The 26,871-nt window shown below is 47.8% G+C and overlaps 1 protein-coding gene and 1 long non-coding RNA gene across 6 annotated transcripts; one reads left to right on the plus strand and one right to left on the minus strand.

Annotated features, from left to right (window-relative positions):
- Positions 1 to 2,457: 2,457 nt before the first annotated feature.
- On the minus strand, positions 2,458 to 4,896 carry LOC143834874 (uncharacterized). Its single transcript, XR_013229921.1, has 3 exons — positions 4,642 to 4,896; positions 2,704 to 2,779; positions 2,458 to 2,626 (listed from the first exon to the last, which is right to left on the minus strand). It is a non-coding gene; the product is annotated as an uncharacterized LOC143834874 (long non-coding RNA).
- On the plus strand, positions 3,278 to 26,871 carry MBD3 (methyl-CpG binding domain protein 3). Of its 5 annotated transcripts, XR_013229920.1 has the most exons (8): positions 5,091 to 5,619; positions 11,099 to 11,258; positions 15,669 to 15,806; positions 18,822 to 18,912; positions 20,544 to 20,721; positions 22,588 to 22,790; positions 24,923 to 25,773; positions 25,891 to 26,871. XR_013229920.1 is itself a non-coding variant. In XM_077331763.1 (7 exons), the coding sequence occupies exons 1-6, from the start codon at positions 3,328 to 3,330 to the stop codon at positions 22,772 to 22,774; spliced, it is 816 nt and encodes a 271-aa protein (XP_077187878.1). In that variant the 5' UTR covers positions 3,278 to 3,327; the 3' UTR covers positions 22,775 to 22,790; positions 24,923 to 26,871. The 5 variants fall into 5 exon arrangements, 4 of the variants coding, with proteins under 4 accessions (XP_077187878.1, XP_077187876.1, XP_077187875.1 ...); XM_077331763.1 differs by lacking the exon at positions 5,091 to 5,619 and adding an exon at positions 3,278 to 3,389 and having other exon boundaries at positions 24,923 to 26,871; XM_077331761.1 differs by having other exon boundaries at positions 5,085 to 5,619; positions 24,966 to 26,871.

The following is a 26,871-nucleotide window of genomic DNA, read 5'->3' on the forward strand; positions in this document are numbered from 1 at the left end:
AATCGCCACCCCTCCTCCCCACCCTGCAACTGATGGAAGTTTCACCCTCCCTGACCAACGTTTCCGTCATACACGTCAGGTCTATTTTCTGTTCTGCAAAGCAGGTTTGCAGTGTGTTGGTCTTATTATTGATTGACCTGGCATTGCACAGCATCAGTGTTGGAGGCAGTTTCTTTCCTTTAGCCTGCACCCCTGTGTGTTAGGGGAAGGGAGGTAAAATCCATTAGTCTTTAAGGTGCTTTAAGATTCTCTTGAATTTGGGCATAAGGAACTTTTTCAGCTTCCCAGTTCTTTCACCTTTCACCCTTTTAGAACAATGGAGCATATAGGGGACAGTTGCTCACAAGGATGGTTGCTTAGCAATCTCCCTTGCTTTGTATTTTAGCTCCTTTTGTAGCATGATGGGGGGGGGTCCAATTTTACAGGTCTTGTCCAGAGATCTTCTCCACTAGATGGCCGTCCTGCATTGCTAAAAGGGGCAAAATTATGCTATTTATTTATTGAATTTATTTTTTAGATTTATATCCCACCACTCTCAGCTGTACTGACTTGCAGCAGATTATAAATTAAAAACTCTATTACAATATAACCCCAGAATACAGAATAAAACACAATATAATAGATCAACAATGACAATATAATCCCTCCCCCTGGTTCCCACCCTCCACAGAGTCCCAGGTGGCGGGGGGAAGGGAATGGACAGTCTTCCGGTTCTAGCCTCGACCAAAAGCCTAGCAGAAGAGCGCCATGTTGCAGGCCCTGCAGAACTATGACATCTCCGACAGTGCCCTCAGCTCATCTGGGAGCTCATTCCACCAGGCTGGGGCCAGGGCCAAAAAGGTTGAGAGCAGGCATACCACCCATATCTTGGAGGGTAGGGTAGAGGGTAGGCTAATTTTGGAGGGTAGGCTAATTATCTTGGAGGGTAGGCTAGTTTTGATATGTACATTTCTGTATTCTGTATGCCATTTTGGGTCCCTATTGGAGTGAAAAGTGGGACATGAATGTCTGAATATTTCTTGTTGGCATGCTAGCAGTTTTACTTGGCTGATGAAAGGAAGCCAGCCCTCTCCCTGGCTGGATTTTCCATAAAGCAGATAATTAATAAAAGCAAACGCCTGTACAGATTCAGTTTATCTTTTCTAAATCAACTTTCATTCAATAGCTTCTCCTGCAATAGCTATGGCATAAACCCAAAGATGAAAGCAGATCTTTACTTTTATAAAAAAAATAGCATTCTGAAGCTGTCATTGCTCAAAAATGCTTCCTGTGCCTTGTCTTGGTATAATCCAGACAATATTTTAAAATATACTCTTATATAAAGTCAATTGAGTTTTAAATTCATTATCACCTAGTACAGGGATCCCCATGGTGTGTACTTTTTCCTCAGTTTTTTTTTAAAGAGACCAAAATAGGACAGACAGCCCCCAAAAGAGGCCATGTCCTTTAAAAAGCAGACATCTTGTAACACTTGTTGTTAGGTGCGAAGTCGTGTCCGACCCATCGCAACCCATGGACAATGATCCTCCAGGCCTTCCTGTCCTCTACCATTCCCCGGAGTCCATTTAAGTTCACACCGACTGCTTCAGTCACTCCATCCAGCCACCTCATTCTTTGTCATCCCCTTCTTCTTTTGCCCTCAATCGCTCCCAGCATTAGGCTCTTCTCCACGGAGTCCTTCCTTCTCTGAGGTGGCCAAAGTAACACTGGTAACACTAGAGCAACCAAATGGGACATTCAGTAAATTAAAAAAACAACAACTAGGATTGTAAATGTCTGGAACCAACCAGAAATCTAAGAAGCAGAACTGAAACAAGGTGTGTAAGTATTAACATGATTCATTCAATGATGTGAAAATTACATGTTAGAATCATACTTTCAGAAAGTGACACACAGTAGTAGAGATCGCAGTCCCTAATAAGTTATCCAGGTAACTTTGTCAACCATTTTGCACAGTGCAACCCTATTACCTATGCAGAAACAGCCCTGTAAGGCAGGCTAATTTTGATATTGCTACTAGAGTGGTTGAAAGGATAGGTGGAAGACAAAGGCATTGTTGTGTAAACATGAGGTTTGAACTGGAGCCACTCTGACTTAAAGCTCTGACTCATAATGTGGTTGAAAAGCATATTTTGCTAGACCAAAGATTTATTGATTCCAATATGCTATTTCCAAGAAAGCCTGCAAAAGCAAGGCACAAAATCCCTGTCTGTTGCTTTCTCATTTAACATCCAGCAAGGCGTATTTGGAGGGGGACAAGCACCAAACATGGAAGCTCTGTTTTGCTGCCATGGGCAGTGACAATTAATGCATGCCCGAACCATGGATTTCACATTTCTCAAGGAGCTGCAGGGATGTTCCTAAGGAACAGCTCCACTCCTGCCACAAATTACACACCCTATACTAAGATGTACTTTTGAATTCAGGTTGGTGACCTACCATACAACTGGAAAGTAGTTTTCCTGACCACATCTGTGTTCGTGGAAGGAATCATAGTGCCAGTTTACGCCAAGGTGAATTGGCTCTGATACGTCAAATCTTCTGGAAGAAGATATCATGGAAGAAGATATCAAGGACTGTAGGCGGCTGGTGGAGAAAGGGGCAAACAGCTTTGCTCTGTGATCAGCTGTAATGCAAGCAGTTGGGTTGAGTTTCCATTACCTGTTGGCTTCATGTACCTTAAAACCAAACAAGCAAACAAACCTTCCATCATGGGAAGGGCCTTTGTGTGCACCCGAGGCAACCATTCAGGTTTGGTGGGAGGGAGGCATTCTGGGTCCTGTGAACAACATTCCTGAGTCACCTTTGGAATGGAACACGTTGGATCAAAAATGGAGGGAGATTGGGGGGGGGGGGTCTGTCTGGCACTTTTTCTATCACTGTCTGTTTTAAGGATGTTCAGTTTAGGGCATCCAAATAAAATGGAAGAATTAGTCAGGATGGGGTGGATTTAGGATTGTGATCACACCAAGAGGGAGAGGAGAAATACTTCTTTCACACTGGATGATTCTTAAAATGAGAGGGGAGCCCATTCTGCCGAGTACCACCTGTTGCAATACTGTCTGATTGCCAGGGCACAAAAAACAATGGCTAGTTTATTCCTAGATTTGTTTGACTATGGGAGGGGGTGATTTAGGCATTCCTCCCCTCCCCCAGGTAGGCTCTAAATTAGGGAAGGGGCCACTGGGCAGCCGTCGTCTTCTAATTGCTACCCCCTCCCCTTCTTGGCTGAGTGCTGTGGGGCGGGGCTTGGGGTGGAAGGGGCGGGGGTCGCGTGCTCTGGGACCACGTGTCGGCTGCTCTGTTGCCCGAGGGAGGAAGAGGAAGATGGCCAAGGCGGCAGGGGGAAGTGGGGGGCAGAGAGGGGGACCGCGCTGCCCTCCCTTGGGGTGAGCCAAAATGGGGCGGGGGGGGGAAGTATTGTAAATGTGCGTGCTCGTGTTAAAGCAAATGGGGAAAGTGTGGATGGGACCGCAGACAATGGGTCAAGGGGGGGGGTCAGTGGGTCACGCATGTTGGGGAAGGGACGTGGGCCAGGGTAGCTTGCAAAAGTGACGAGGGAAGCAGGGAAAGGGGGTGTGCAAAGGGGGAGTTGGGCGTGAAAGGAGATGGACAGCAGATTTGTGGGGAAACTGGAGGGGGGTCTCGGTCTTGTTTGGGGGTGCGATGGGGCGAAGACTGAGCATGGGGGGGGGCTGACCGCTGGATAGAGTTTGGACGTGGAAGATCTGCGGCTTGGGGGGGGGGCCAAGCACACTTTGGGGCGGCTTTAAAGGAAAGTGGAGTCTGTTTGCAGCCCATTGACAATTGGGCATTAGAAGATTGGGGGCGAGGGGGGAGGGGTCTGCCTCCAAGGGATAAACAGGAGAAAACGGGGCACGTGATGTGGGGCAAGAGCAGCAATAAGCAAGCAGGCTCTTTTTGGGCAGGGGGCTCTTTGGGGATAGGATCAAATGGGTGTGTGGGGGCTTGGGGGGGGAGAGCCTTTTGATTTTAATAGACCACAAAGCAGGTGGTCTTTGGGGGGGGTGTCCCTTGGGGCTGGGGGCGTCGGGCAGGGGAAGGGTTGAGATACGGTGGGCTCGATGGGGTGGGGGTCGGGGTGGGTTAGGAGAGGGGGGGAGAAGATCCCTTTCCCCCCGCTTTGAACCCAGCCACTTCCCCCCCCCGTCCCATAGAGCCTCCCGCCCCTAATTTCTTTTTAAAGATGTTTTTAACTGACCTTGTTACCCGCCCTGAGCTATCAGGACGGGCGGGATATATTTATATATATTAGAATAAAGTTATTGCTAGGTAGAGTTGGGGGGGGGGCAATTTGGAGCTATGGGGGGTCCTCTTGGGAGCTCCTTCAGGCTCAGGGGGTCGGGGAGGAGGTCTGAAGGGCAGCCCCGAGATATGGGGAAATGTTGGGGGGGGGGGGCTGTCCCAATGGTGGGTGTGTGTGAAGAAAATTGGGTTTTTTCCCCAGCATTCACGCTGAGGAACTTGGGGCTGGCCTAGATTAGGATCTTGTTAGCCCTCCGTGGGGGGCAAACGCACTTTTTGCCAACCATGGAGGGGAAACTTGAGGGCCTTTGAGCATGGGAAGAGTGGGAGGATGAGGTGGGGGGGCTGATTTGGAGCCTTAGTTGGCGGGTTAACCTGAGGGAGGTCGTGGCTGGCTGTTTTGGGTGCGTTCTGACGTTCAGGCTCGCGCACGTGTACAGCGCCCTGAGGGGGACGGCCAGGTGTGCGTTTCGGGTCACGTGTCTAGGGCGAGGATAGAAATTTTTTCCCCTCATGAGGAGGAGGGGGGGGGACTATGTTTTCTACACGGGCGGAAGGACACCGGGTCGAAGCACTCGCTTCCCTGCCCTCCCCCCTCCTAATTTGGCGGGAGGCGAAGTTAGCGCCTCTTTCCGCCGCTCTCTGTTGTTTCTTTTCTTCCTTTCTTTTTTTTTTAGCGCGCTAACCAACGGCCGCCGCTACGCGCTCCCGCGCGGCATCTATGACGGGCAGGCGCGTGCGCGATCAGAACAGCCAGGCACGCGCGCGCAAGGGAGGAGGCGGAGGGGGAGGGAACGTGGACGGAGCGGCGATTGCGGGAAGGAAAAATGCAGCGCCCCGCGGCGGAGGGAGGGAAGCGCTCTGCTCAGAACAGCCGCGGCCTGGGAAGAGCTTTGCTGGCGGGCGGCGGGGGTGGTAAAAACGGAACAGCGCCCCCTGCTGCAAGAGGAGGGAGGCCGAGGTGGAAGGCCCGCTGGGAGGAAGAGCCGGCGCGACGTTCCGCTCGTAGCCGAGGGAGGCGCTCGGGAACAGCCGGGCCCTGCCAGCAGTGAGCTAGCCGTGGGAGCCCCAGCAGTGGCCCAGCTAGCCATCCTCGCCTCGCATGCTAGCCACCGGCGGCAGCGGCAACAGCCAGCCAGCCACCGCAGCCCTGGCTGCAAGAGACCTTGGACCGAGCAGGCAGGCCGGAGGAGGAGGAGGAGGCGGCGGCTGGAGCGAACCGGAGCCAGGCCCTGGGGAAGCGATGGATAGGAAGAGGTGGGAGTGCTCTGCTCTCCCCCAGGGATGGAAAAGGGAAGAAGTGACCAGGAAATCGGGGCTCTCCGCTGGCAAGAGCGATGTCTATTATTATAGGTGAATGTGCCGGGGAGGGAGGAAGGAAGGCGGCGTGGGGTGGAGGGGGGGCGGCCGCAGCCTGCCCTGGCTCTGCCCTTGCTTGCTCGCTTGCGCGCGCACATGCACACACCGCAGCCACATTGCAAACAACAAAAATGGGGAGGGGGGGTCTGCACACCATCTCTTGCATGTGATTGGGGGGGCCTTCTCTCTCCGCACTGCAGCTGCTGCTGTTGCAGGCACTGATTATCGGAGGGGGGGGGGGAGCAACGTGGATTATGTCCTGGGGACTAGCCATAGATTATGTCTGTCTGGCGGCATCTTTCTGCTTGCTTGCTTCTTTTGAGTTTTTTTTCTGGGGGGAGTAGGGGATGCATTAAGAGACGGAAGCGTTGGAATTTGCAGGGCTCTTGTTTCTAACATCTGACAGAGGAAAATGGAATTTGGGTTTGGGGGGCTATTAATGTGGCTTGTGCTTATTCCTGAGGTTTGGGGTGGGGGGTTAAACACTGCCAGCTTTGTGTCTGTTGCCCCGTGTCATCTGTCCTTGTGGGGGGCTGTTAATTTAGGCAGGTGCCTTGCTGTAGGGAGTGGGGATTTGGGGAGCCGGTGATATAAAGGTTGACATCTTGCTAATACAACTGGCAGAACAAACTGCCGGCTGCTTTGCCTGTGAAGGACAGCAACCTCTTTGTGTGTGAAAGGGGTGTCACTTGGAAGGATGTCATGATTGCTCCAGGACTGCCCCCAGAGGGAAGGTGTTTGAGGCAGGAGTGGACTGAGCCCCAGTTGGGGAGGTGTCTTTTTTAGCCCCACCTTGAGGGTGGGGGGATTATGCAGTCCTGGGGACTATAGGCCCATTGTATAGGGGTGCTGTGGAGTGGAGGAAAGGTGTTCTAGCTACAAACTAACAGGCAAACATACACAGGACATCTGTGTGTGATCTCAGTTGGGCTTACCTGGCTGCTGTGATTGGAAGGTGCGCCCCAATTGCAAATCATCAGAAGTGGATTGTGAACTTGGGCGACTACTGTGCTTTGAGCCTGTGGGGCTGATATGGGAAGAGGCAGGACGTTAAGGAGATTAAATGGCCCTTCATTAATTTTGTTCTGCAGGTTGCTGCCTTGACTCCTTGGGGGGAGGGCATGACAGAGTGCTGATCAAGAAGGCTTACATACCCAGCCGCTGATGAATGCCCGGCCGAATTGCTTTTAGGGTGTCTTGTGTGATAGGGGGGACACCGCCCTTGCCAAGAGGCTGGCTACCTTTGGGCTGACCTAAGGCACTCTGAAATTCTGCACAGGGGTTGGGCTGCAAATTGCCTAAGGCAGCTTCTGTGCCCCCTCCCCCCAATGCCACTAACACCTCTGGGTTATGATTTGGTACAAGCTGATCTGCATGGAGCTCAAGTCTACTTTGAGGGGGATCCAGCTGTATTTATCAATCAGATCTGGGTTGGCTACTGCTGCTTGCTGATACAAAATGTGGAGTTTGGAGACTCAAGGGAACTCAGCCAGTCGGTGTAAAATGCTGGAAGGAAAAATTCAGCACTGGTCTCCCTTCCCCCTTGAAGATGGGAGGAAAGCATATTAATCCCTGCGGGTTCTAGAAGTTGTTGTTGTTGTTAGGTGCAAAGTCGTGTCCGACCCATCGCGACCCCATGGACAGTGATCCTCCAGGCCTTCCTGTCCTCTACCATTCCCCAGAGTCCATTTAAGTTTGCACCAAGTGCTTCAGTGACTCCATCCAGCCACCTCGTTCTCTGTCGTCCCCTTCTTCTTTTGCCCTCAGTCGCTCCCAGCATTAGGCTCTTCTCCAGGGAGTCCTTCCTTCTCATGAGGTGGTGTAGCTGGTTGCTACACTAAGTCTGGCACAGATGGCATCATCTGGACCCCCCTTATTCGGTCTTCTAAGAAAGAAGGGTGCAAGGAAGACAGTTGCGTCTATAAATGTGAAAACTTCCCACCCCTGTTCGGTTTTTTACTTACGATCAGAGACATTTGTGAGCAACTTGAATCATCCATGAACAAGAAAGTGAAGCCACCTCTTCCTCTTTTGAAACGGGAATGATTCCCTATGAGAGTGGCCAGCTCTGGGTTGGGAAGTTTCTGGGCGTTTGGGAGTTGGAATCTGAGTAGAGCAGAGTTTGAGGAGGGCAAGGGCCTTCTGCAGAGTACAAGGCCATCAATTCCGCCCTACAAAGCATCCATCTTCTCCAGATGACCTGAGCTTGGTTGGCAGGAGATTTCCAGGTGATACCTGGGAGTTAACAACCAAGGAACCTATCCAAGGGAATATTCTTGTTCTGACAACATATATTCAATTTTAATACAATTTTTATATACATAGAGAATCAACTGTAACAGCTTCTAGATAATTTACCTTTTCAATATCTTTTCTTCAGTGGTTGAGTCTTCCAATATAAGATTGTTGTAACAATAGTGAAAGTTAGTGGGGGGAAATCCTACAGTATTTCCTTATATTAGTGTTTTAATTATATGGATAGGCCATCGGCTCAAAGGTACCCAGGAATGTTAGTTGAAGACCATTCCACTAAAACATTTGCATACTGAGGGCTGTGGCTTCCTTGATGACTCGATCCATCCCAAGTTGGGTTTGCCTCTTTTCCTGCTGCCTTTAACTTTTCCTGACATGCTCTTTTTCAGTGACCAAAATACAATACTCAGGTTGGTCATTTTGTATTCCAGTGGAAGTTCAGGCTTGCTTTGATATGAAACCCACTTATTGGGGGGGGCATACCCACAATTTCCTTAACCTGCTCTGGAGAAAAAGCAAGATAACGTTGAAACTGCCTAAAATGGGGAACATTTCCAGTTTTGCCACAATTTTCCTTTGCTCCCCCTCCCCCCACCTGCCTTACTCGATTAAGCTTGTGATTCTTTGTTAAAGTGATCGTTTCTGTGCTTTGAAGATGAGCGTAACAGCCTTGACAAGGCATTCCCAGACCCAATTCCTATGAGCCAGTGATATTCAGTTTTCAAGCTCTGGGAAAAGAGGTACCTGGGCATTTTTCTGGGCAGATGGATCAAGCATTACCCTAAATGCTTTGCAGTTAATAAAATGGAGGGCTTTTTTGGACTGTGCAGAGATCCCTGCAAACTTATCAGGGAGTTCCTTGGCAGGGTGGTGTGTGTGTGGGGGGAGAATACTATTGAAGGTGCATCCCAGAATCCTTTGTAACTTGCACCCGTTTGTAAACTGGATTGCAAAAGTTTTAACCTGCAGTGGACATGTTGGAAAGGTGGCTTTGGCATGAAAAGTTGGCAGCCCTCTGCTTTGGCTAAGGTGATTGTTTGTAGGGGATGGGGGGAGGTGACAAGACACTTCTAATGTGGAAGAGAGGAGGAAGAGACAAGGCCAGCTTAAACGGTGACAAATGAAGTTTGCAAGCCCTTTTAGAAATGTAACAGGAAGGAACAAAGAACGAGTTCGCCTATTGCCCAGTGGACATCTGGAGGCTTTTCTGAAGACTTTGAATGGGCCGTGGCCTATTCATCTTCTTCCCCTCCTCCCCCGCCTGTGAATTCTTTTTTAAGCAAAGAGGGGGAAAGAAATGAGGGATTGTTATGAATCTGCGGAAGCCCCATAGAGCAAGTGGATCTTTTAAAAGCAGACAAGCATGGGAAGCCGTCTCACTTGAGTTGCAGCTGCTTTTTAACGTCAGGCTGTGGAAAGCACAACCAGAGGATCCCGTTGTGTTGTTTTCAGTTTAAAAGCATCACAACCTGCGACAAATCCTTTGGGAGCAGAGGGGGCGTGAACCTTCCTTAGAGAGGGCTGGCAAAGCTGAGCGCTGCGGCCCATATTTAGTTTCCAAAGGGATTGGGGTGCGGTTCGGCAAAGAAGTTTGCCGGCGTTATTCCTGCCTGGGACGAAGGACCCGACTTGCAAGGTCGAAGCACTGATCAGAGTGCAGCCTTCGGTAGCTTGACTTGAGCTTTGGCCAACGGTTGTGTCTGTCCTGGTTCAGGTTTACCCACCCGATGTTATCTACAGCAGGGGTAGTCAACCTGTGGTCCTCCAGATGTCCATGGACTACAATTCCCATGAGCCCCTGCCAGCGTTTGCTGGCAGGGGCTCATGGGAATTGTAGTCCATGGACATCTGGAGGACCACAGGTTGACTACACCTGATCTACAGAACCCGTGCGTGGACCATTGTGGTCTCCAGTTGCAGCCATCTCGTCCATCCAAGAAACGTTGGGCATCTTTCCATGGATGAGTAACTTGTCCATCGGCTGTGGCTGTGCTCAGGTGTTCAGTTCTGCTGGGTTTTGGGGGGAAGATACAAGGGGAGAGCTCAGCTGGGCCCTCCTCCTTTTTCCTTACCTGGCCAGGCTTTCCAAAGGTGTCTGTCAGGGAGCCGCTACAGAGAAGAGCCTGGCCTCTGTCTCTCCATTATCTTTTGCGTTGTACTTGTCCAATGGCAGGCAAGCAAGGCAGGTTGCCATCACTTCATTAATGACCTTTCAGATTTGCACAGGGTTGTCTCGTGCTGACTTTTCATTTAATGCTACTGGTTCACAGCAGGGCTTTCATTTACTTACTTATATTCCACCTTTCTCCCTAGTGGAGGCCCAAAGCAGATTAAATGGTTCTCATCTTTTCCGTTTCATTCTCACAACAACCCTGTGCAGTAGGTTAGGCTGAGAGTGCATGACTGGATCAGTGTCACCCAACTAGCTTCCGTGGCAGAACCTGGGTCCTCAAATACTAGTATGACAAGGCAGGGGTAGTCAAACCGGCCCTCCAGATGTCCATGACCTGCAATTCCCATGAGCCCATGGACATCTGGAGGGCCACAGTTTGACTACCCCTGCCTTAAGCACTACCCCAGGGTTGGCTCTCTGAAGAGCCCAACAGGCAAGGGAAACTGGGTTTCCAGTGTTAGGAAATGGTGCAGAACAAACTCAACAGTACAGATGGACCAGAGATCCGTCACCCAGGTGGGCTAAATGCTGCATACCTGGCAGCCCAGTTTACAGGGCATTTGCAGCTTAAAGTGAGCAGGCAGGCAGCAAGCACTGACCCCAATTCTAGTAGGTTCCTCCTCATTGCCAGCCAATGCAAGGGAAGATGTAACACAATTAAAGCTGAATCAAATTAAAGTGAGGTTTGGCTTTTCTATTGAAATATCTTGTCTGGGAGCCAAATAAAGAACTCTCTGAGGTTACTCAACTACAGATCAAGGCTCTCTTTGCATTCTCGCCTCTGCTCCAGGGTGAATCCGCTTCTCTTCTGTACTTGCCACTGCAGGGTAGGCTCCTTCTCTTCCCTTGGGTCTCCCTTAGGCCAAAAGTGCTCTTCTGCTGGATTCAGCAGCTTCTTCCCATGAGCATGAGGTACATATATTCCTGGAACTAATAGCTGCGTTTCATTTGCTATCAAAAGGATAGTGCACAAGCCCGAGTTCCAGAGGTGTCATTCTCTCTTTTTTCCCTCCCTTCTCTTACACAACGTGCCCTCCTCTAAATCAGCCCAAGCGGGAAGAAATTCCGGAGTAAGCCACAGCTGGCTCGCTATTTGGGGAGCTCCATGGACTTGAGCAGTTTCGACTTCCGGACGGGGAAGATGCTCATGAGCAAGATGAATAAGAACCGGCAGAGGATGCGCTACGACTGCTCCAGCCAAGCCAAGGTGAGGGTGTGTGGCAGGTGGACCTTGCCACTCCTGTGGCCCGTCTCTTCTGTGTGAGAAGGTTTTGTCAGGCTAGACTGGTCTGATCCAGCAGGACTCTTCTTGTGTCCTTAAGTCAGCCTTTCTCAACCTTGTTAGTGTTGAGAAACCCCTGAAACATTCTACAGGCTTCAAGTTGAGAGATCATGCAGAATATGGTTGGGAAACCTAGCTGTGTACATGCCCACCTGGGACCCCTCCCCCTTCCCATCCAGGCTCATCATTGGCCATTTTGGGAGGGGGTGAGGTTGACATGACTATATATAGTCCTATCACCCAATAAAGGTTTATCAAATTTAATAAGTATATTAAATATTATTTCACTCCCACCTGTTCAGAAAACTCTTCAGGGCCATCAGGAAACCTAAGGGTTTCATGAAACCCTGGCTGACGAAGCCTGCCTTAATTTGGGAGTCAGATGACTCCAAACACTAGTATTGACAAGTCGGCTGCCTCCGAACATGCTCCAAGTGAGTCTTCGGACATGCACTGTAGATGGGGGTGCCTCTTAGAGGTGACCTCAGGTAGAAATCAGATGCAAAACAACTAAGTGACTGTGGCCACACAGGGAATGAATCTAATCTGTTTTGAAAGACTTAGTTCAGTTTGACTTCTGGGCCCAATTTCAGTCCCAGGCATTGGTCATTACTTTTAAGTAGTTTGCACTGGGGTACCGAAAGGGCCTTCTCCCCCAGTTAACCAGTCAGCTGAGTTGCTAGTCAGTCACTTTACCCCTATGATGGAAAAAGGCAGGCAGCTACCATGGGCAGGGCCTTCTGAGTTGGGGCATTGTGATGCGCCCTCTCCATTGGAGAGTGGGCAACTATGGGCAGGGGGCTTGGAGGTGTCTGACTCCCTCCCCCGGCCCAAAGAATATCCAGTCCGGTTTGTTCGCCTTGCAGTCCAAGGGACTTGCAAGAGTCTTCTCCAGCACCAGAGTTCAAAAGCCTCAATTCTTTGACGCTCGGCCTTCCTTATGGTCCAACTTTCACAGCCATACATTGCAACTAGGAAGACCATAGCCTTGACTAGACCCACTTTTGTTGGCAGGGTGATGTCTTTGTTTTTTATGTGGTCATATCACCTGATAAACAAGAGCCTCTTGTGGCGCAGAGTGGTAAGGCACTTTGAAAGCTTTGCCCATGAGGCTGGGAGTTCAATCCCAGCAGCCGGCTCAAGGTTGACTCAGCCTTCCATCCTTCCGAGGTCGGTGAAATGAGTACCCAGCTTGCTTGCTGGGGGGGGTAAACGGTAATGACTGGGGAAGGCACTGGCAAACCACCCCGTATTGAGTCTGCCATGAAAACGCTGGAGGGCGTCACCCCAAGGGTCAGACACGACCCTGTGCTTGCACAGGGGATACCTTTACCTTTATCACCTGATAAAGTATAACAATTTTTTTTTAAATATAGAAATAAAATAATTCAGATTCATTCAGAAAACTCTTCCAAGAAGCTGTCAAGAAGCGCCAGGGTTTCATGGAACCTTGGTCGAGAAAGCCTGAGTTAGAGTGATGAACTAGGACTGCAGTCCCACTCCGCCCAGAAGCTTGCTAGGTGACTTTCAGCCCTACCCTACAGGGTAGATTTTATGCTAAAATGAAGGAGTGGCACAGTGCGCACTTTTAATACTTTCTGTTTTGACATAGCATTGTGGTTGTTTTTTAACCAATCCACCCCCTTCCCTGGATTATGAATCTGATAAATCCTGCTGACTTTAAAATTATTTTTGGCCCTGGGTCTTATTACACATAGATGCTTAAAATAAATTTAGCCATTCATCAGCTAAACAAAATGCTTGTGGTTGCAGCTGACTGAAGTGTGCTGAGAGAAGACTGAAGAGGGTATTTGATTTTCTCCTCAGCACAACATTGACCCTGAGGGCAGCTTATCCTCCTCCTTGCAGGAGTGAATAGCATCAGTTTCTTTCTTATAAATAAAAATCTTTTATAGGGTTGGGTTCTCAAGCACAGTTATTTTATTCCTGTGAGGTAGGTCAAAACTTGGCTGAGTGAGAGGCTAGGCCAAGATGAGCTTCATGGTTGAGTGGAGATTTGAACCCAGCTCTCCTTGGTTAAAGTCTTTGCTTTGCTATTGGCAACTCACCCAAGGCCATACACGGTCTTGGCCCAGTGTACCTAAGGGATCGCCTCTCTGCCTACACCCCTTAAAGAGCCTTACGCTCTGCTGCTACCAACTGCCTGGTGATCCTGGCCCCAAGGAAGCTCACTTGACCTCAACCAGGGCCAGAGCTTTTTCCATCCTGGCCTTTATCTGGTGGAACAAGCTCCTGGAGGAGATCAGAGCTCTGACGGAGCTTAAACAGTTCCGCAGGGTCCTGCAAAAGGGAGCTCTTCCGCCAGGCTTTTGGTTGAGGTCAACCTGAATTCAATCACTTCCCTTTGGCCTCTGAGGCCTTCCCTCCCATGAAAACTACCACCAACATGTCCATCTCACGGGGCCGTCAGTATGTTACAGTTAAAATGGACATTCTCACCATGTTTGTTCCATTATGTTATTGTTCTCCTGTTATGACTGTATTGCTATTGATCAGTTTATCATGTTATCTGTACTATGTTTCTCCAGATCCATGTAAACCACCCTGAACCTCAGGGGAGGGCTGTACATAAATTGAATGAATGAATGAATGAATGAATGAATGAATGAATGAATGAATGAATGAATGAATACAGAAAGGGAGCTAAAGAGAACTCACTTGCGTTTTAGTCATGGTTTGGAACTTACTGCCAGTGTATGTTGCAATGGAAGCTTTCTTAGATGACTTGAGAAGGGAATTAGACAAATTCAGGGAAGAGGTACATCAGTTGCTATTAGCCATGATGGCTGATGGAACCTCAGTTTTTGGAGAAAGTGAATGACAATGGTGAAACAGTGTGAGGGAATGATGCCATATTAGATAAGCCTTTGGTCTGATTCCTCATAATTTTTCTATTGGGGGGGGCACATAGCCTTCCTTTGGTGCCCCCACCCTTTAACAGAGCCAGTGTTGTGTGATGGTTAAGAGGGTTGGACTTGTATCTGGAGGACCCAGTTTCAAATCTCTCCTTGCGCCATGGAAGCTTACTGGGTGACCATGTCGCAATTAGAGTCTCTGAGCCTAACCTACCTCACAGGTTTATTGTGAGGTTAAAACCGAGAAGGGAAAGATGTAAACTGCCTTGGGTCCCTATTGGTGAGAAAGGCATGGTATAAATGAATTAAATAAATAAGACCCATATCACCGAATACCCTATTTGTGGTCAAGTTTCTTAGTCAAACCGATACATGATGGAATTTTAGGAAAGTGACAAGAAATGTGTAAAAAAAAACAAATTTGTCCTCCTTTTTTCTATTATGGGATAAAATGGCTTTTTAAACTTTTAAAACTAGCACTTTGGGACACTGTAAAAAATAACACAGCTTAACTGTAGCATAACTTACCATGAGCATTCCAGGGATGCCCAAACTGTGGCTTTCCAGATGTCCATGGACTACAGTTCCCATGAGCCACTGCCATGGAGTAGGGTTTTCAAGGCACGAGATGTTCACATGTGACTTGCCATTGCCTGCCTCTGTGTCAGGCCTGTCGTATTCCTTGGGGGTCTCTCATCCAAATACTAACCTGGGCCAACCCTGCTTAGTTTCCAAGTTATGAGGAGGTTGGCCTACTTTAGGCCAGCTTTAGCCTCCCCTAGCCAATTGCAAGCAGAGGGGTATCTTTCAGATGTTTCATCAGACCCAGTCTCAGTTGAAGTTTTTAACTATACCAACTTTTCTCATTTTTTTTTACCATTGAGAAAACCCTGAAGCATCCTCCAGGCTTCAAGAACCCCCAGAAGGGTTGCGATTGTGCAGAATATGGTTGGGAAGCAGAGCTGTGGACACGCCCACCCAGGGCCCCTCCCCTTCCACCCCCTCCAGGCCCATCATTGGCCATTTTGGGAGTGGGTTGACAAAGCCATATATGGTTATAGCCGATAAATAGTTACCAAATTTTAAAAATATATTAAAAATAATTAACTCACACCCATTTTGGGAAACCCTTCCAGGGCTGTTAAGAAACCCCGGGGTTTTACAAAACCCTGATTGAAAAAGCCTGATGTATACATTGGGATTGTACGGATTTTGATTCTTCTGTGCTACACCGATACTGAAAGTCCATGTCCAAATGCACACGAATAATATGTCCAGTGCAGCTGGCCGAAATCAAAGTGCCATTGCTACGAAAGGGAGGCTGAGCCTAGCACATTTCCAGAACTGCTGGAAGTCATGGTCAGCTATTGTTGCAAGGATGACAAATGGAGGGGTATCTTTGGGAAGGATTTTAACCCTGCCTTCCTTGTGTTTGCGTGTTTCTCCCACCTTTGATTAGGGTAAACCCGACTTGAACACTGCTCTACCAGTCCGACAGACAGCTTCAATCTTCAAGCAGCCAGTCACCAAGATCACTAACCACCCCAGCAATAAAGTGAAGACTGATCCTCAAAAAGCAGTTGACCAACCTCGGCAGGTAAAGCTTTGGCCTTCCCTCCCTCCCTCCCTTTGTATCTGTCTTTAAAAACTCCAGGAAAAATCCCAAAATCCAACAACTAAATTATAACATCAGAGGTGGCATAGCTACACGTAAGTTTCTAAAAAGGTTTTCGAATATGTAAAAATAGTCCATATGGAATTGTCGCCCTATATGCCGTGCGTTCAGATATTTAGTTCCAAAGCCCTCAGTACGCTGATTTACCAGAGGTGAGCTTTTAACTTTCCAGTGTTGTAAGAACGAATCTTTTAGCTGTAGGACAGGCAGGCAGTGCCCATTTTTGTTGACCATCAGTTCGCCCCCAAAGGATCATTGAAGGTCCATTAGTATCCTCAAATATCAGTGATCATGCCAATACATAAATGGAGACAGAAAAAATACCAGTAGTTTTCCAGTGTTATTTAAGCCATATACAGATGAGAATCTGATCATCTACCAGAGAGCCAGCTTGGTGTAGGGTTTAAGAGTGGTGGCTTCTAATCTGGCAAACCGGGTTTGATTCCTCCACATGCAGCCAGCTGGGTGACTTTGTGCTAGTCACAGTCCTGATGGATCTCTTCTCACATAGCAGTACTGTCAGAGCTCTGTCTGCCCCCACGCACCTCACAGGATGCCTGTTGTGGGGAGAGGGTGAATGTAAGCCACTTAGAGACACCTTTGATTAGTAAAAAGTAGGGTACAAAAAAAAGCTCTTCTTACCTCTTCAGTAGTGAGGACAGATGAGAAAAAATTCATTTTGCTTCTTGGCAGTCACTTTATCCTCCTTTAGTACTTCTTAATTCCATTGTCATCCAAAGGTCCCAACTGCTTCCCTTGCCGACTTCCTGCTCCTAATGCATTGTAAAAGAATTGTTCCTAATTGCTCCTTTGTTAGGTGCTAAGTCGTGTCCAACCCATCGTGCCCCCATGGACAATGATCCTCCAGGCCTTCCTGTCCTCTACCATTCCCCGGAGTCCATTTAAACTCGCACCATCTGCTTCAGTGATTCCATCCAGCCACCTCATTCTCTGTTGTCCCCTTCTTCTTTTGCCCTCAATTGTTCCCAGCATTAGTTTCTTCTCCAGGGAATCCTTCCTTCCCATGAGGTGGCCAAAGTATTTGAGTTTCATCTTCAGGATCTGGCCTTCTAAGGAGCAGTCAGGGCTGATCTCCTCTAGGACTGACCGGTTTGTTCGCCTTGCAGTCCAAGGGACTCGCAAGAGTCTTCTCCAGCACCAGAGTTCAAAAGCCTCAATTCTTTGACGCTCGGCCTTCCTTATGGTCCAACTTTCACAGCCATACATTGCAACTGGGAAGACCATAGCCTTGACTAGACACACTTTTGTTGGCAGGGTGATGTCTCTGCTATTTAGGATGCTGTCTACATTTGCTATAGCTTTCCTCCCCAGGTGCAAGCATCTTTTAATTTCTTTGCTGCGGGCCCTGAGGGAATTGTCATCATTCCGCAGGGCCTGCAAGACGGAGCTCTTCTGCCAGGCTTTCGGTTGAGGCCAGGCAGCAAGAAGATCTAGCCCCCCTCACAAATGTGATGGTTGTGTCTGTCAGCTGCCCCCTCCCTTTCCCTTCTTAGTGGGTGTGGAATTGGGTTAGTTATATTGAATTTTGCTACCATTCTTGTATTAATTGTATTATGTTTTATTGTGCTTTTATTGTTTTAGAGCAGGGGTAGTCAAACTGCGGCTCTCCAGATGTCCATGGACTACAATTCCCAGAAGCCCCTGCCAGCATTTGCTGGCAAGGGCTTCTGGGAATTGTAGTCCATGGACATCTGGAGGGCCGCAGTTTGACTACCCCTGTTTTAGAGGATTGGTTTTTATGTGACCCGCCTCAAGCCTCCGGGGGGAGGCGGGATATAAACTAAATAACAACAATAATCATCATCATCTTCGTTTTCTTGATGTTGAGTTTCAAGCCAACTTTTGCACTCTCCTTCACCCGCATCAAAAGGCTCTTCAGTTCCTCTTCGCTTTCTGCCATTAGAATGGTATCATGTGCATATATGTGGTTGTTGATATTTCTCCCTGCAATCTTGATCCCAATTTGTGACTGATCTAACCTCACCTTTCTCATGATGTGCTCTGCATACAAATTAAATAGGTAAGGTGACAGTATACAGCCTTGCCGAACTCCTTTCTCAATTTTGAACGAATCAGTGATTTCATGCCCAGTTCTCACTGTTGCTTCTTGACCTGTATATAGGTTTCTCAAGAGACAAATAAGATGCTCTAGTATTCCCATCTTTTTAAGAACTTGCTACAGTTTGTTGTGCTCCACACAATCAAAGGCTTTAGCATAGTCAATGAAGCAGAAGTAGATGTTCTTCTGGAACTCCCTAGCTTTCTCCATGATCCAGCATATGTTGGAAATTTGATCTCTAGTTCCTCTGCCTCTTTGAAATCCTGCCTGTACTTCTGGAAGTTCTCGGTCCACATATTGCTGGAGGCCATCTTATCACTTGGGAATGGACTGTTTGAGAAGATTCCTTGTCCCTGCAGTTAACTTCCCTGAGGTTTCTTCCCCCTTCTTCTCCTTTACATGTTATAACTCTTTTTCCTCCTACCCACAATTGCTTCCAACAATGCATTGTTTTAACATTGTTTTACTATCTTTATATTTTAATGTAGCAATACTCTTGTATTTTTTCACAACTCGTATCAATTAACTTTTATAATTGATTGCAGTTTTTATAGATGTATTATTTATATGGGTCAATTAACCGAATAAACATAGTGAACATATTGCTGGAGCCTAGCTTGTAAGATTTTAAGCATAACTTAATGTGTTGGGGTGACCTTGCACTCACCACAGCACTGAGAAAGCTGTTCTGACCAAGCAGTAATATCAGGGCTCGAAGCCTCTCCTCCCTCACAGGGTGTCTGTTGTGGGGAGAGGAAAGGGAAGGCAACTATAAGCTGCTTTGAGACCCCTTTAGGTAGAGAAAAGCAGCATACAAGAACCAACTCTTCTTCTTTATTGCTTTCCCTCTTCCTTAGCTCTTCTGGGAGAAGAAATTAAGCGGCCTTAATGCCTTTGACATTGCAGAGGAGCTGGTGAAAACGATGGATCTCCCCAAAGGTTTGCAAGGTACCACAATGGAACACTAACCAGCTAGTTAGTCTTAGAACTGGAAGGGGCCTCTAACCCAACCACCCAACCCACCAGTGCAGGAAACCCAAAACTAGAGCAGGGTCCCCAACCACTCTGAGTCTATGAGGCACCTTTTGAATTCTGACACCGGTTGGTGAATGCAGCTACGAAATAGCTGCCATTGGAAATGGCCCAAGTGCAGGGGGCAAGAGAAATAATTTAAAAAAATCTATTTGGAAAGAAGACAGAGAAGAGAACCAACACCGTGGTGGCAGCTGACATTATTTTAAACTGTACAGCTAACTTAGATTTCCAGTAACCGAACAGAAGCCGTGCCACTGCGGAGCCCCACCTGGCCCTGCCTACAATCCAAAAGTACTTTTTGGGCACCAGGAAAGGTTTTCTGTGTGTGCTTTAGTGTCCATGGGTAACAGGTTGGGTACCCTTAAGCTAGAACATCCCCAGCCCACAACTGCCCACCCTCTACTTAGAAATTTCCAGCAAGGAAGAGCCCTCCATCTGGAAGTTTTTCCTAATGTTTATCTTGATCTGTTGCCTTGTGCCTAGAGGCCATTGGATCTAATGTCCTCTGGGGCAGCCAGTCTCACTCAGCACCTGAGTGAAATGCCAGTGCCTGACCTGGATAGCATAGGCAAGCACAATCCAATCCAAATATTAATAAAGAAGATTCACTCTGCTTAGCTTTCAAGAACCAATAATATCAGCTAGCCCGGGCTAACTAGGTCAGGGTCTACTCCCATTGGGTATGTATATTCAAGAAAAAACCCAGAAAGCAATTCACACAGTACACATCCTATGTTGAGCTATTCCCATCTAAGCCCACTGACATAATATCTTGGAATGAGCTTCCAGAAGTGATCAGGGCCCTGTCGGAGCTCACTGGAGTTCCATAGGGCCTGTAAGATGGAGCTCTTCTGCCAAGCTCATGGTTGAAGCACTTCCAGATCTACCACCTAGCTTAGGTCTCCCCTGTTCCATTCCATTCCATTTTTTATTTTTCCATCTCTCTCTGCCTCGCATAGGCTTTTACTTTGGGCCTGGTTTAATTCTCAGTTGAACAACTGAGTTGATAACATGACTGCTGGAATTTTAAAGTCAACCATAATTTTGATTCAATGGTTTTTATGATTTTAACGCCTAACCTGTGAATTTTAAATTGTCGTACCCCACCCTGAGACAACCTGGTCAAGAGGGGGTGGCATATAAATGAGAACATAAATGAATAAATAAATCTGGTCATAGGATTGCATCCCCCCCCCAAAGCTGTACGTGGTATGTCATGGATGTGGCCATCCATTCATTGGCTTCAGCTCTTCCACAGAGGTCAGGGGGGGTTCCTCAGATTAACTGTCTTTTTCTGCAGCTGTTGTTTGCATAACACCTGCGTTCCATATCAGGTGGACAAATACAATATACCTATCAGGTGAGAGGCAACTTACAAACAAGAACTTTATCTATGGTGGCCAAATTAAATCCAGTCTAGTGAACTAGGAAGAATTGCCTCCATGGCTTCCAGGGGAGTCGTTTAGCAGAAGCCAGCAGATACCTGGTGTTGTTAGCAGAGGGTATGGAAGGGAAGCTTGCTGATCTGTCTCCTTTTTGCTTAGGTGTGGGGCCCGGCTGCACTGATGAGACCCTCCTTTCCGCCATTGCCAGCGCCCTCCACACCAGCACAATGCCCATCACGGGCCAGCTCTCTGCCGCTGTTGAAAAGAACCCGGGCGTTTGGTTGAACACCTCCCAGCCCCTCTGCAAAGCCTTCATGGTGACTGACGAAGACATCAGGTATCCTGACATGGGGGACTGCCTGTACATACTCTGTTCTACCCTTCACCCCTCCAAGGGGTAGTCAAACTGCGGCCCTCCAGGTGTCCATGGACTACAATTCCCATGGGAATTGTAGTCCATGTACATCTGGAGGTCCGCAGTTTGACTACCCCTGCTCCAAGGAGATAAAGGATTTTCTTATGCAGCCCTCTCTTCCCTTTTATCCTCACAAAAATAATTTGGGAGGAAGGTTAAGCTGAGAAGTCTCACAACTGGCCCATGGGCACCCTGTAAATTTCACAGCCTCGTGTGTGTGTGTCAGAATTTAGGCCTCCTCAGCCCTATTCTGAGCACTGAGCGTTTGCTGGCAGGGGCTCATGGGAATTGTAGTCAATGAACATCTGGAGGACTATAGGTTGACTACACTTGCTCTAGACCACACTGCCTTTCAAGGGATGACTTTATAATTCTTTTCTCCCCTTTGGATTCTGCTGAAGGAAAGACCATTAAATTAAGAGATCTGGTTACGTTCTTTTAACCACCATGCCACATTTTTATTCAATTTCTTTACCGTTGAGAAAACTCTGAAACATTCTTCAGGCTTCAAGAAACCCCAGAAGTGGTGCAATTGTGTAGAATGTCGTTGGGAAGCAGAGCTGTCGACATGCTCACCCGGGGTCCCTCCTTCCCATCCACTCCAGGCCCATCATCGGTGTGTGTGTGTGTGTGTGTGTGTGTGTGTGTGTGTGTGTGTGTGTGTGTGACATGACCATATATCGTCATATCACCTGACATGCTGAAAATATATATTAAAAATAAATTCCACCCCTTTGAGAAACACTTCCAGAACTGTCAAGAAACCTCAGGTTCACAAAACCCTACTTGAGAAATCAGGGTTTGTTGGATGCAGTTCAGGAGCTGTGCTCTCTAATTTGTTTTCTTCTTTAGCAATTTGCAACAAGAAGCCTAAATCATAAACCCAACCAGCTTTTCTAAGTCTTTTTTAAAATAAAACATTTTTTCATAGTAGCAATTGCTCCCTTTGTGGCTATTAGCCATGGCAGCTACCTCCACGTGCCAGGTGAAACAGGTATGTGTGTGAGATGATGTTGGCCTTTGTAGCCCATCTTGCAGGCCTTGTAGAGACATCAGTTTGGCCCCCGTGGGATAAGGAATCCTGTAGAACAGTTGAGGGAAACCCAGGTTCAGATCCTCATTTTGTACAGTCCCCCTTTCTCATAGGGACTTGGAGCAGGTTATGCATAGGGAGTCGGTACAGTCAACAAAATAGGCATTCAATAACCAAAGCATTTGAGTTTTAGAAGTCTGAGGCTAATCAGAAAGAACCGAAGTGGAGCCCAAGTATTCACACAACACATTAAGCAGTGGAAAAATTACACAGTAGGATCTTCCTTATGCACAAGCTCTGCAGCAGTACAAACCACAGTAAATAATGTACAGTATTTGCTGGCGTATAAGACTACTTTTCCCCCCTGAAAAACATGCCTCAAAGTGGGGGGGGGGGTCGTCTTATACGCCGAGGGCACTTCAGTTGGGATAGACATAATTGCCCATAGTACTGTATTTTGAGTGGAAATGTTGAGGGGTCGTCTTATACGCCGGCAAATACGGTAAATAAGTAAAATAAAAATTCAGCTGTAAAAGCTCATTGGATGCCCTTAGCTGGTCTCTCTGTCCATCTCAGCTTAGCCTACCTCAAAGGATTTTTGTAAGGGTAAGATGGGGCTGCGAGAGAGCCATGTGCATTGCCTGGAGCTCCTGGATAATAGAGAGAACTATGAAGAAGGACAGCTTATGCCTGTGTGTGTGTTTTCCTGGACAGGAAGCCAGGGGCATGAGTGCGTCTGTGTTTTCCCCGGGCAGGAAGCAGGAGGAGCTGGTCCAGCAGGTGCGGAAGAGGCTGGAAGAAGCCCTGATGGCGGACATGCTTGCCCACGTGGAGGAGATTGCCAGGGATGGAGAAGGCCCCGCGGAGAGGCTGCAGGGAGAAGACGGCGAGGACGCCGAGGAAGACGACGTGGATCACGGTCCAGAGATCGAGAGTGTATAGTCAGACCAGCTGCAAGGTAGCTCGTTTTCAAAACTGTTTTGGGGAGGAGCCCCCCAGAGTCAATTAGAAACCAAATGAGGCTTGGGCACAAGCGGATCAGAGATGGAGGGCAAGATTGGCTGCAGCTGGGTTCTGTTAAGAACGATGTAGTAAAATTTGAGTGGGTTCCGAGGAGGGCAGTGAAGGTGATCGAGGGTCTGAAAAACAAGAATTTGGAGGAAATGTTGGGCAGGAGTGTTTTCCCCCAGGCCAGAGATGCGACTGCACTCTTCGTCTGCCTGAAGGGCTGGCCCATGGAAGATGGCAAAGGGTGGGATCGAGGAGGGCCATCAGATGTCAGCTGATTTATGGTGACGCCGTAGGGCCCTCGAGGCAAGAGACATTGGGAAGTGGTTTGATGTCGTGTGCCTCCGTGTTGCAGCCGTGGACTTCCTTGGATGGCTTCCCCTGCTTGGCTCCCAAGATCTCACAAGTTCAGGCTAGCCTGGGTCAGACAGGACAGGCAGGGCAAGATGGGATCTGAGGGGTTTGAATTCCAGGAGGAGAGACTTTGGTGGAAATTGGCTCTTCTACTTTGGCAAGGCAACAAATTACCAGGGTGGGGCTGTCGGTGTTCGAGATCTTCAAAGCAGAAGCGAACCACTGCCCAATTAGAACACGGGCTAAAAACAGGTCAAAGGGAACGTTACTTACTTGAAAGCTTAGAAACGTATCACAAATAAAAAACCATAAGATGGTTCAAGCAAACCTCATAGGCCAAGAGCATGCAAATAGGCACACAGGATGTTGACAGGCTGGGGCGGCTATTGGTCAGGCGTTCAGTGGCTTTGAGTTTTGTACCCTGAGCAGAAGCTAGACAAGGTGGCCAGCAAAGTTCCTTCCAACTCTGGTTTTCTGTGACAGCCAGCCTTCCTCTATTCCAACTTCTTAAGACACGACATTGCAGGATGGGGAGGGGCAAAGATTTTGTCCCAGGCTGCACCCTTGTTTCAGTTGAAAAAGAAACATGGGCCAGCAAAGCTCTGTTGTCCCTTGCATTGTGCATGGGTTTGTGACAGATGTGTACTGAAGAGGGAAGAGTTCTTTCAAAGAGGGAAACCTGCAGTCTCCTAGACCAGGGATTCCCAACCGGGTCCACGGGAGCTCCAGAGGGGGTCTGCGACCTCTCTGCTCCTGCCTAAATGGACTTGGCCACAAGCTAGGGGACTGGCTGCCTCCAGCTAGAGGGCTGGGTGGGTAGACCGTGGGTGTAAAAATCAAGGGGGTGTGGTGGCATGGTATGGGGGTCCGGACGGTCTTCTCAGCTCCTGCCCTTCTTGGCCTGCATGAGGCAAAGCGACCATAATTATAGTAAAGGTGGGCAGGAGGAAGTAGAAGGGCAAAGGGGGCCAGTAGTTAGGCCACTTCCCGGTCAGGGTGTGTGGCAGGGAGACCTGGCCAGCTGACATCACTTCTGGGGGCCTTCAAAGCCTGAAAATTTAGTTCAGGGATTCCTCCACAGTCAAAAGGTTGAAAAAGGCTTTCCTTGACTGGGCCTTGCAAAGCTCATCTCAGGCCAGCACAGCGATGCTTTTTTCATGCTGGGGAGAAATATCTATTTGCACCTGGACCTGTGCCCATACAGTATCAGGCAGCCCTGGTCGACAGTGACAAGGAGAGGGTGTTGAAAGGAGGCCAGGAAAAGACTCCACGCCCTTAAGCAGCAGGGGCTCTTTGGAGGTATAATGCTCCTGAACTTGAGTGTTACATGCCTTTCTGTCACATCTCCAGTCACATTTGGCTATGCCCGTTTTTCCCTTGTTTGCTCCTTTCTAAAAGACGCTTTGGCCCATGGCTACCACCACGACCTGTAGCCTTGAGCTCCATTAAGTCGATTTGCAGATTTGTGTGAAGGGACTTGCTTTTAGGGGTCCCTGAACGCTTGCTAGTGGCCATTTTTGTTCTGGGGCCAAGGTTAAGCACTCTGGAAACAAATGACTTCCTTGCTTTCTGCCATCTATGTCTCCGTATCGGCAACTGATTTTGCAAGTGGCTTTGCTCTTGAGTTATCCCCACTGCTCCTTTTCTTCATTTGTGAAAATGTTGTGAAAATGCAAAGGGCAAGACTACTGTGAATATTGAATCTCTCTTAACCTTCCTTTCTTTCAGGGAGCTTCAGCTGCGAATTCTCACCTCATCCCTCTCTTTGCAGAGGCAGATGTGTCTTCAGGCAACAATAATGCACCAGCTACGTTACCGTCTGCATGGACATCGGTGGCCTCTGTTCATGGAACATCTCATGAAACCAGTGACTTGGTAGATGCTGGATCATTCTGAAGGAGGAGGACTTGTTTCAGGCCCGTTCTCCTCTCCCATCTTCTTTTCTGTTTTTTTTTCCTTGAAAGTTTCACCAGCAGCTGGGTAGAAAGAGAGGGCTTTGCAGAATGAGGTTAAAAACCACACACAAGTGGCCAGTTTCAGTAATGCCCTGGTTTTCTCTCTGTTTATCCATCACCGCTGCAGCTCATCCGTTCTCTCGTCATGAAGCTTGTGTGTGTTCTCATGAGACTCTTGGGGTTTTTAAAAGTTTGTTTTGGGGTGTCAAATCTCAGAGTTGTAAACAAGGTGTCTTTTCATTTGGGATTCAAGCGGGCTGTCTTTGTATACTGGAGAAATCCTGTTGGAGGCTCAGAACTTGGGTGCAGACGGTTTTTATGGAAACGCTGGCATGTGGCTGGTTTTTGTTGTTATTTGTTTGTTTTGGGGGGGGTTCTTTTTGTTTTTTGGCATGCCTTGGAAATGTCCAAGCAGGGAAGAACTTGGTGCTTAAAAAGTGCAAGGTTGATTGGCCTCTTGTAAAGAGAATAGCCGAGTGGAGGGGAAAGAGTTCTTTCGTTCCTTATTCTGAGTGCTCCCAATTTCTGTTGTATTGGATTCAGTTGTGGGGAGAGGTAGTTTTTGCGTGTTTCTCATAATAATAATAATAATAAACTATTAAATGATAAATGTCTAAAGCAGGGGTAGTCAACCTGTGGTCCTCCAGATGTCCATGGACTACAATTCCCATGATCCCCTGCCAGCTAACGCTGGCAGGGGCTCATGGAAGTTGTAGTCCATGGACATCTGGAGGACCACAGGTTGACTACCCCTGGTCTGAAGGACAGACGAGGCATGGAGTTAACCAATCAGTGAGACATGAATTTTAGTGTGTTTTGGCATTAGCTGGGTTTTGTATGCTGGGCGGATTGCACTGATGGTGCTGGTGCGTTATTTAGTCTCATTGGTATCCCCAGCACCAACCATAACCAAACTGGCAGACGTGGAGTGGGCATTCAAGTTGGGATGTAGTTTCCTTGTCACGGGCAGGGGAGAAATGCAGCTCTCCCCTAATTGGGGAATCTCACACACAACACTCCACCAGTTCTTGTTACTGTAAAGCGGTGCCTTTAGTGATTGGGGATGAAATTATATGGCCAAATGACAGAAAGGCATTTATCAGAACAGTTCTTTAAGATGCGTTTTGAACTTCTGGGGAAAAATACACAAGTAGAAGGGAGTTCTAAGCATGTCAGTTCTGGACCAGACTTTTGTTTGGGAGAGCAATTTCCCAATTCAGCTGCTAGTTAGAATATCCACCAACCCGCCTACCGAAAGTTCTATTGATTCCAGCCCATCAATTAAATCAGACCCAACTACCTTCTCCTTTTTGGTTTCATTTCCCCATGTGGATTTTTTTTTTCAAGAAAACTGATGGATTCTCAGATCAAAATCCCAAATAGTATATGTACATTGTAGGAAAGATAATTATGAAAGAGCGCACCATTGATGATGTGTACGCACTTTGACATCTGGAGGGGGGTGGAGCCTGTTGGATTGATTTTTTTAATGGTTTCTGATCAAATTTGATATGCTGCAGTGGGCAGACATTTCTGCACTTCGAAAACAAAAGCAGCTTTCCGGGTTGCCCCATATAGATTTCAAAAAGTTTGAGCATCCTTTGTATGTATTGCAAACATGCACTCCATTCTCTTCCTGCTAACGATAACTTAGCATCTTAATGTACAGTTCTTGTTGCAGAATATTAGTTTTGTAATAAAATGTTTTTTTCATACGTTTAA

Source organism: Paroedura picta, chromosome 4, assembly GCF_049243985.1.
Source record: "Paroedura picta isolate Pp20150507F chromosome 4, Ppicta_v3.0, whole genome shotgun sequence".
In the NCBI taxonomy this organism is placed as follows: Eukaryota; Metazoa; Chordata; class Lepidosauria; order Squamata; family Gekkonidae; genus Paroedura; species Paroedura picta.

What these genes read in the sequence shown, in the direction of transcription:
- MBD3 (XM_077331761.1), top strand. Translation starts at nt 5,369, where the DNA reads ATGCTAGCCACCGGCGGCAGCGGCAACAGCCAGCCAGCCACCGCAGCC. An exon ending in CAGTTGACCAACCTCGGCAG is followed by an intron (nt 15,807 to 18,821) that starts GTAAAGCTTTGG and finishes CCTCTTCCTTAG; the next exon opens with CTCTTCTGGGAGAAGAAATT. An exon ending in TCTCCCCAAAGGTTTGCAAG is followed by an intron (nt 18,913 to 20,543) that starts GTACCACAATGG and finishes CTTTTTGCTTAG; the next exon opens with GTGTGGGGCCCGGCTGCACT.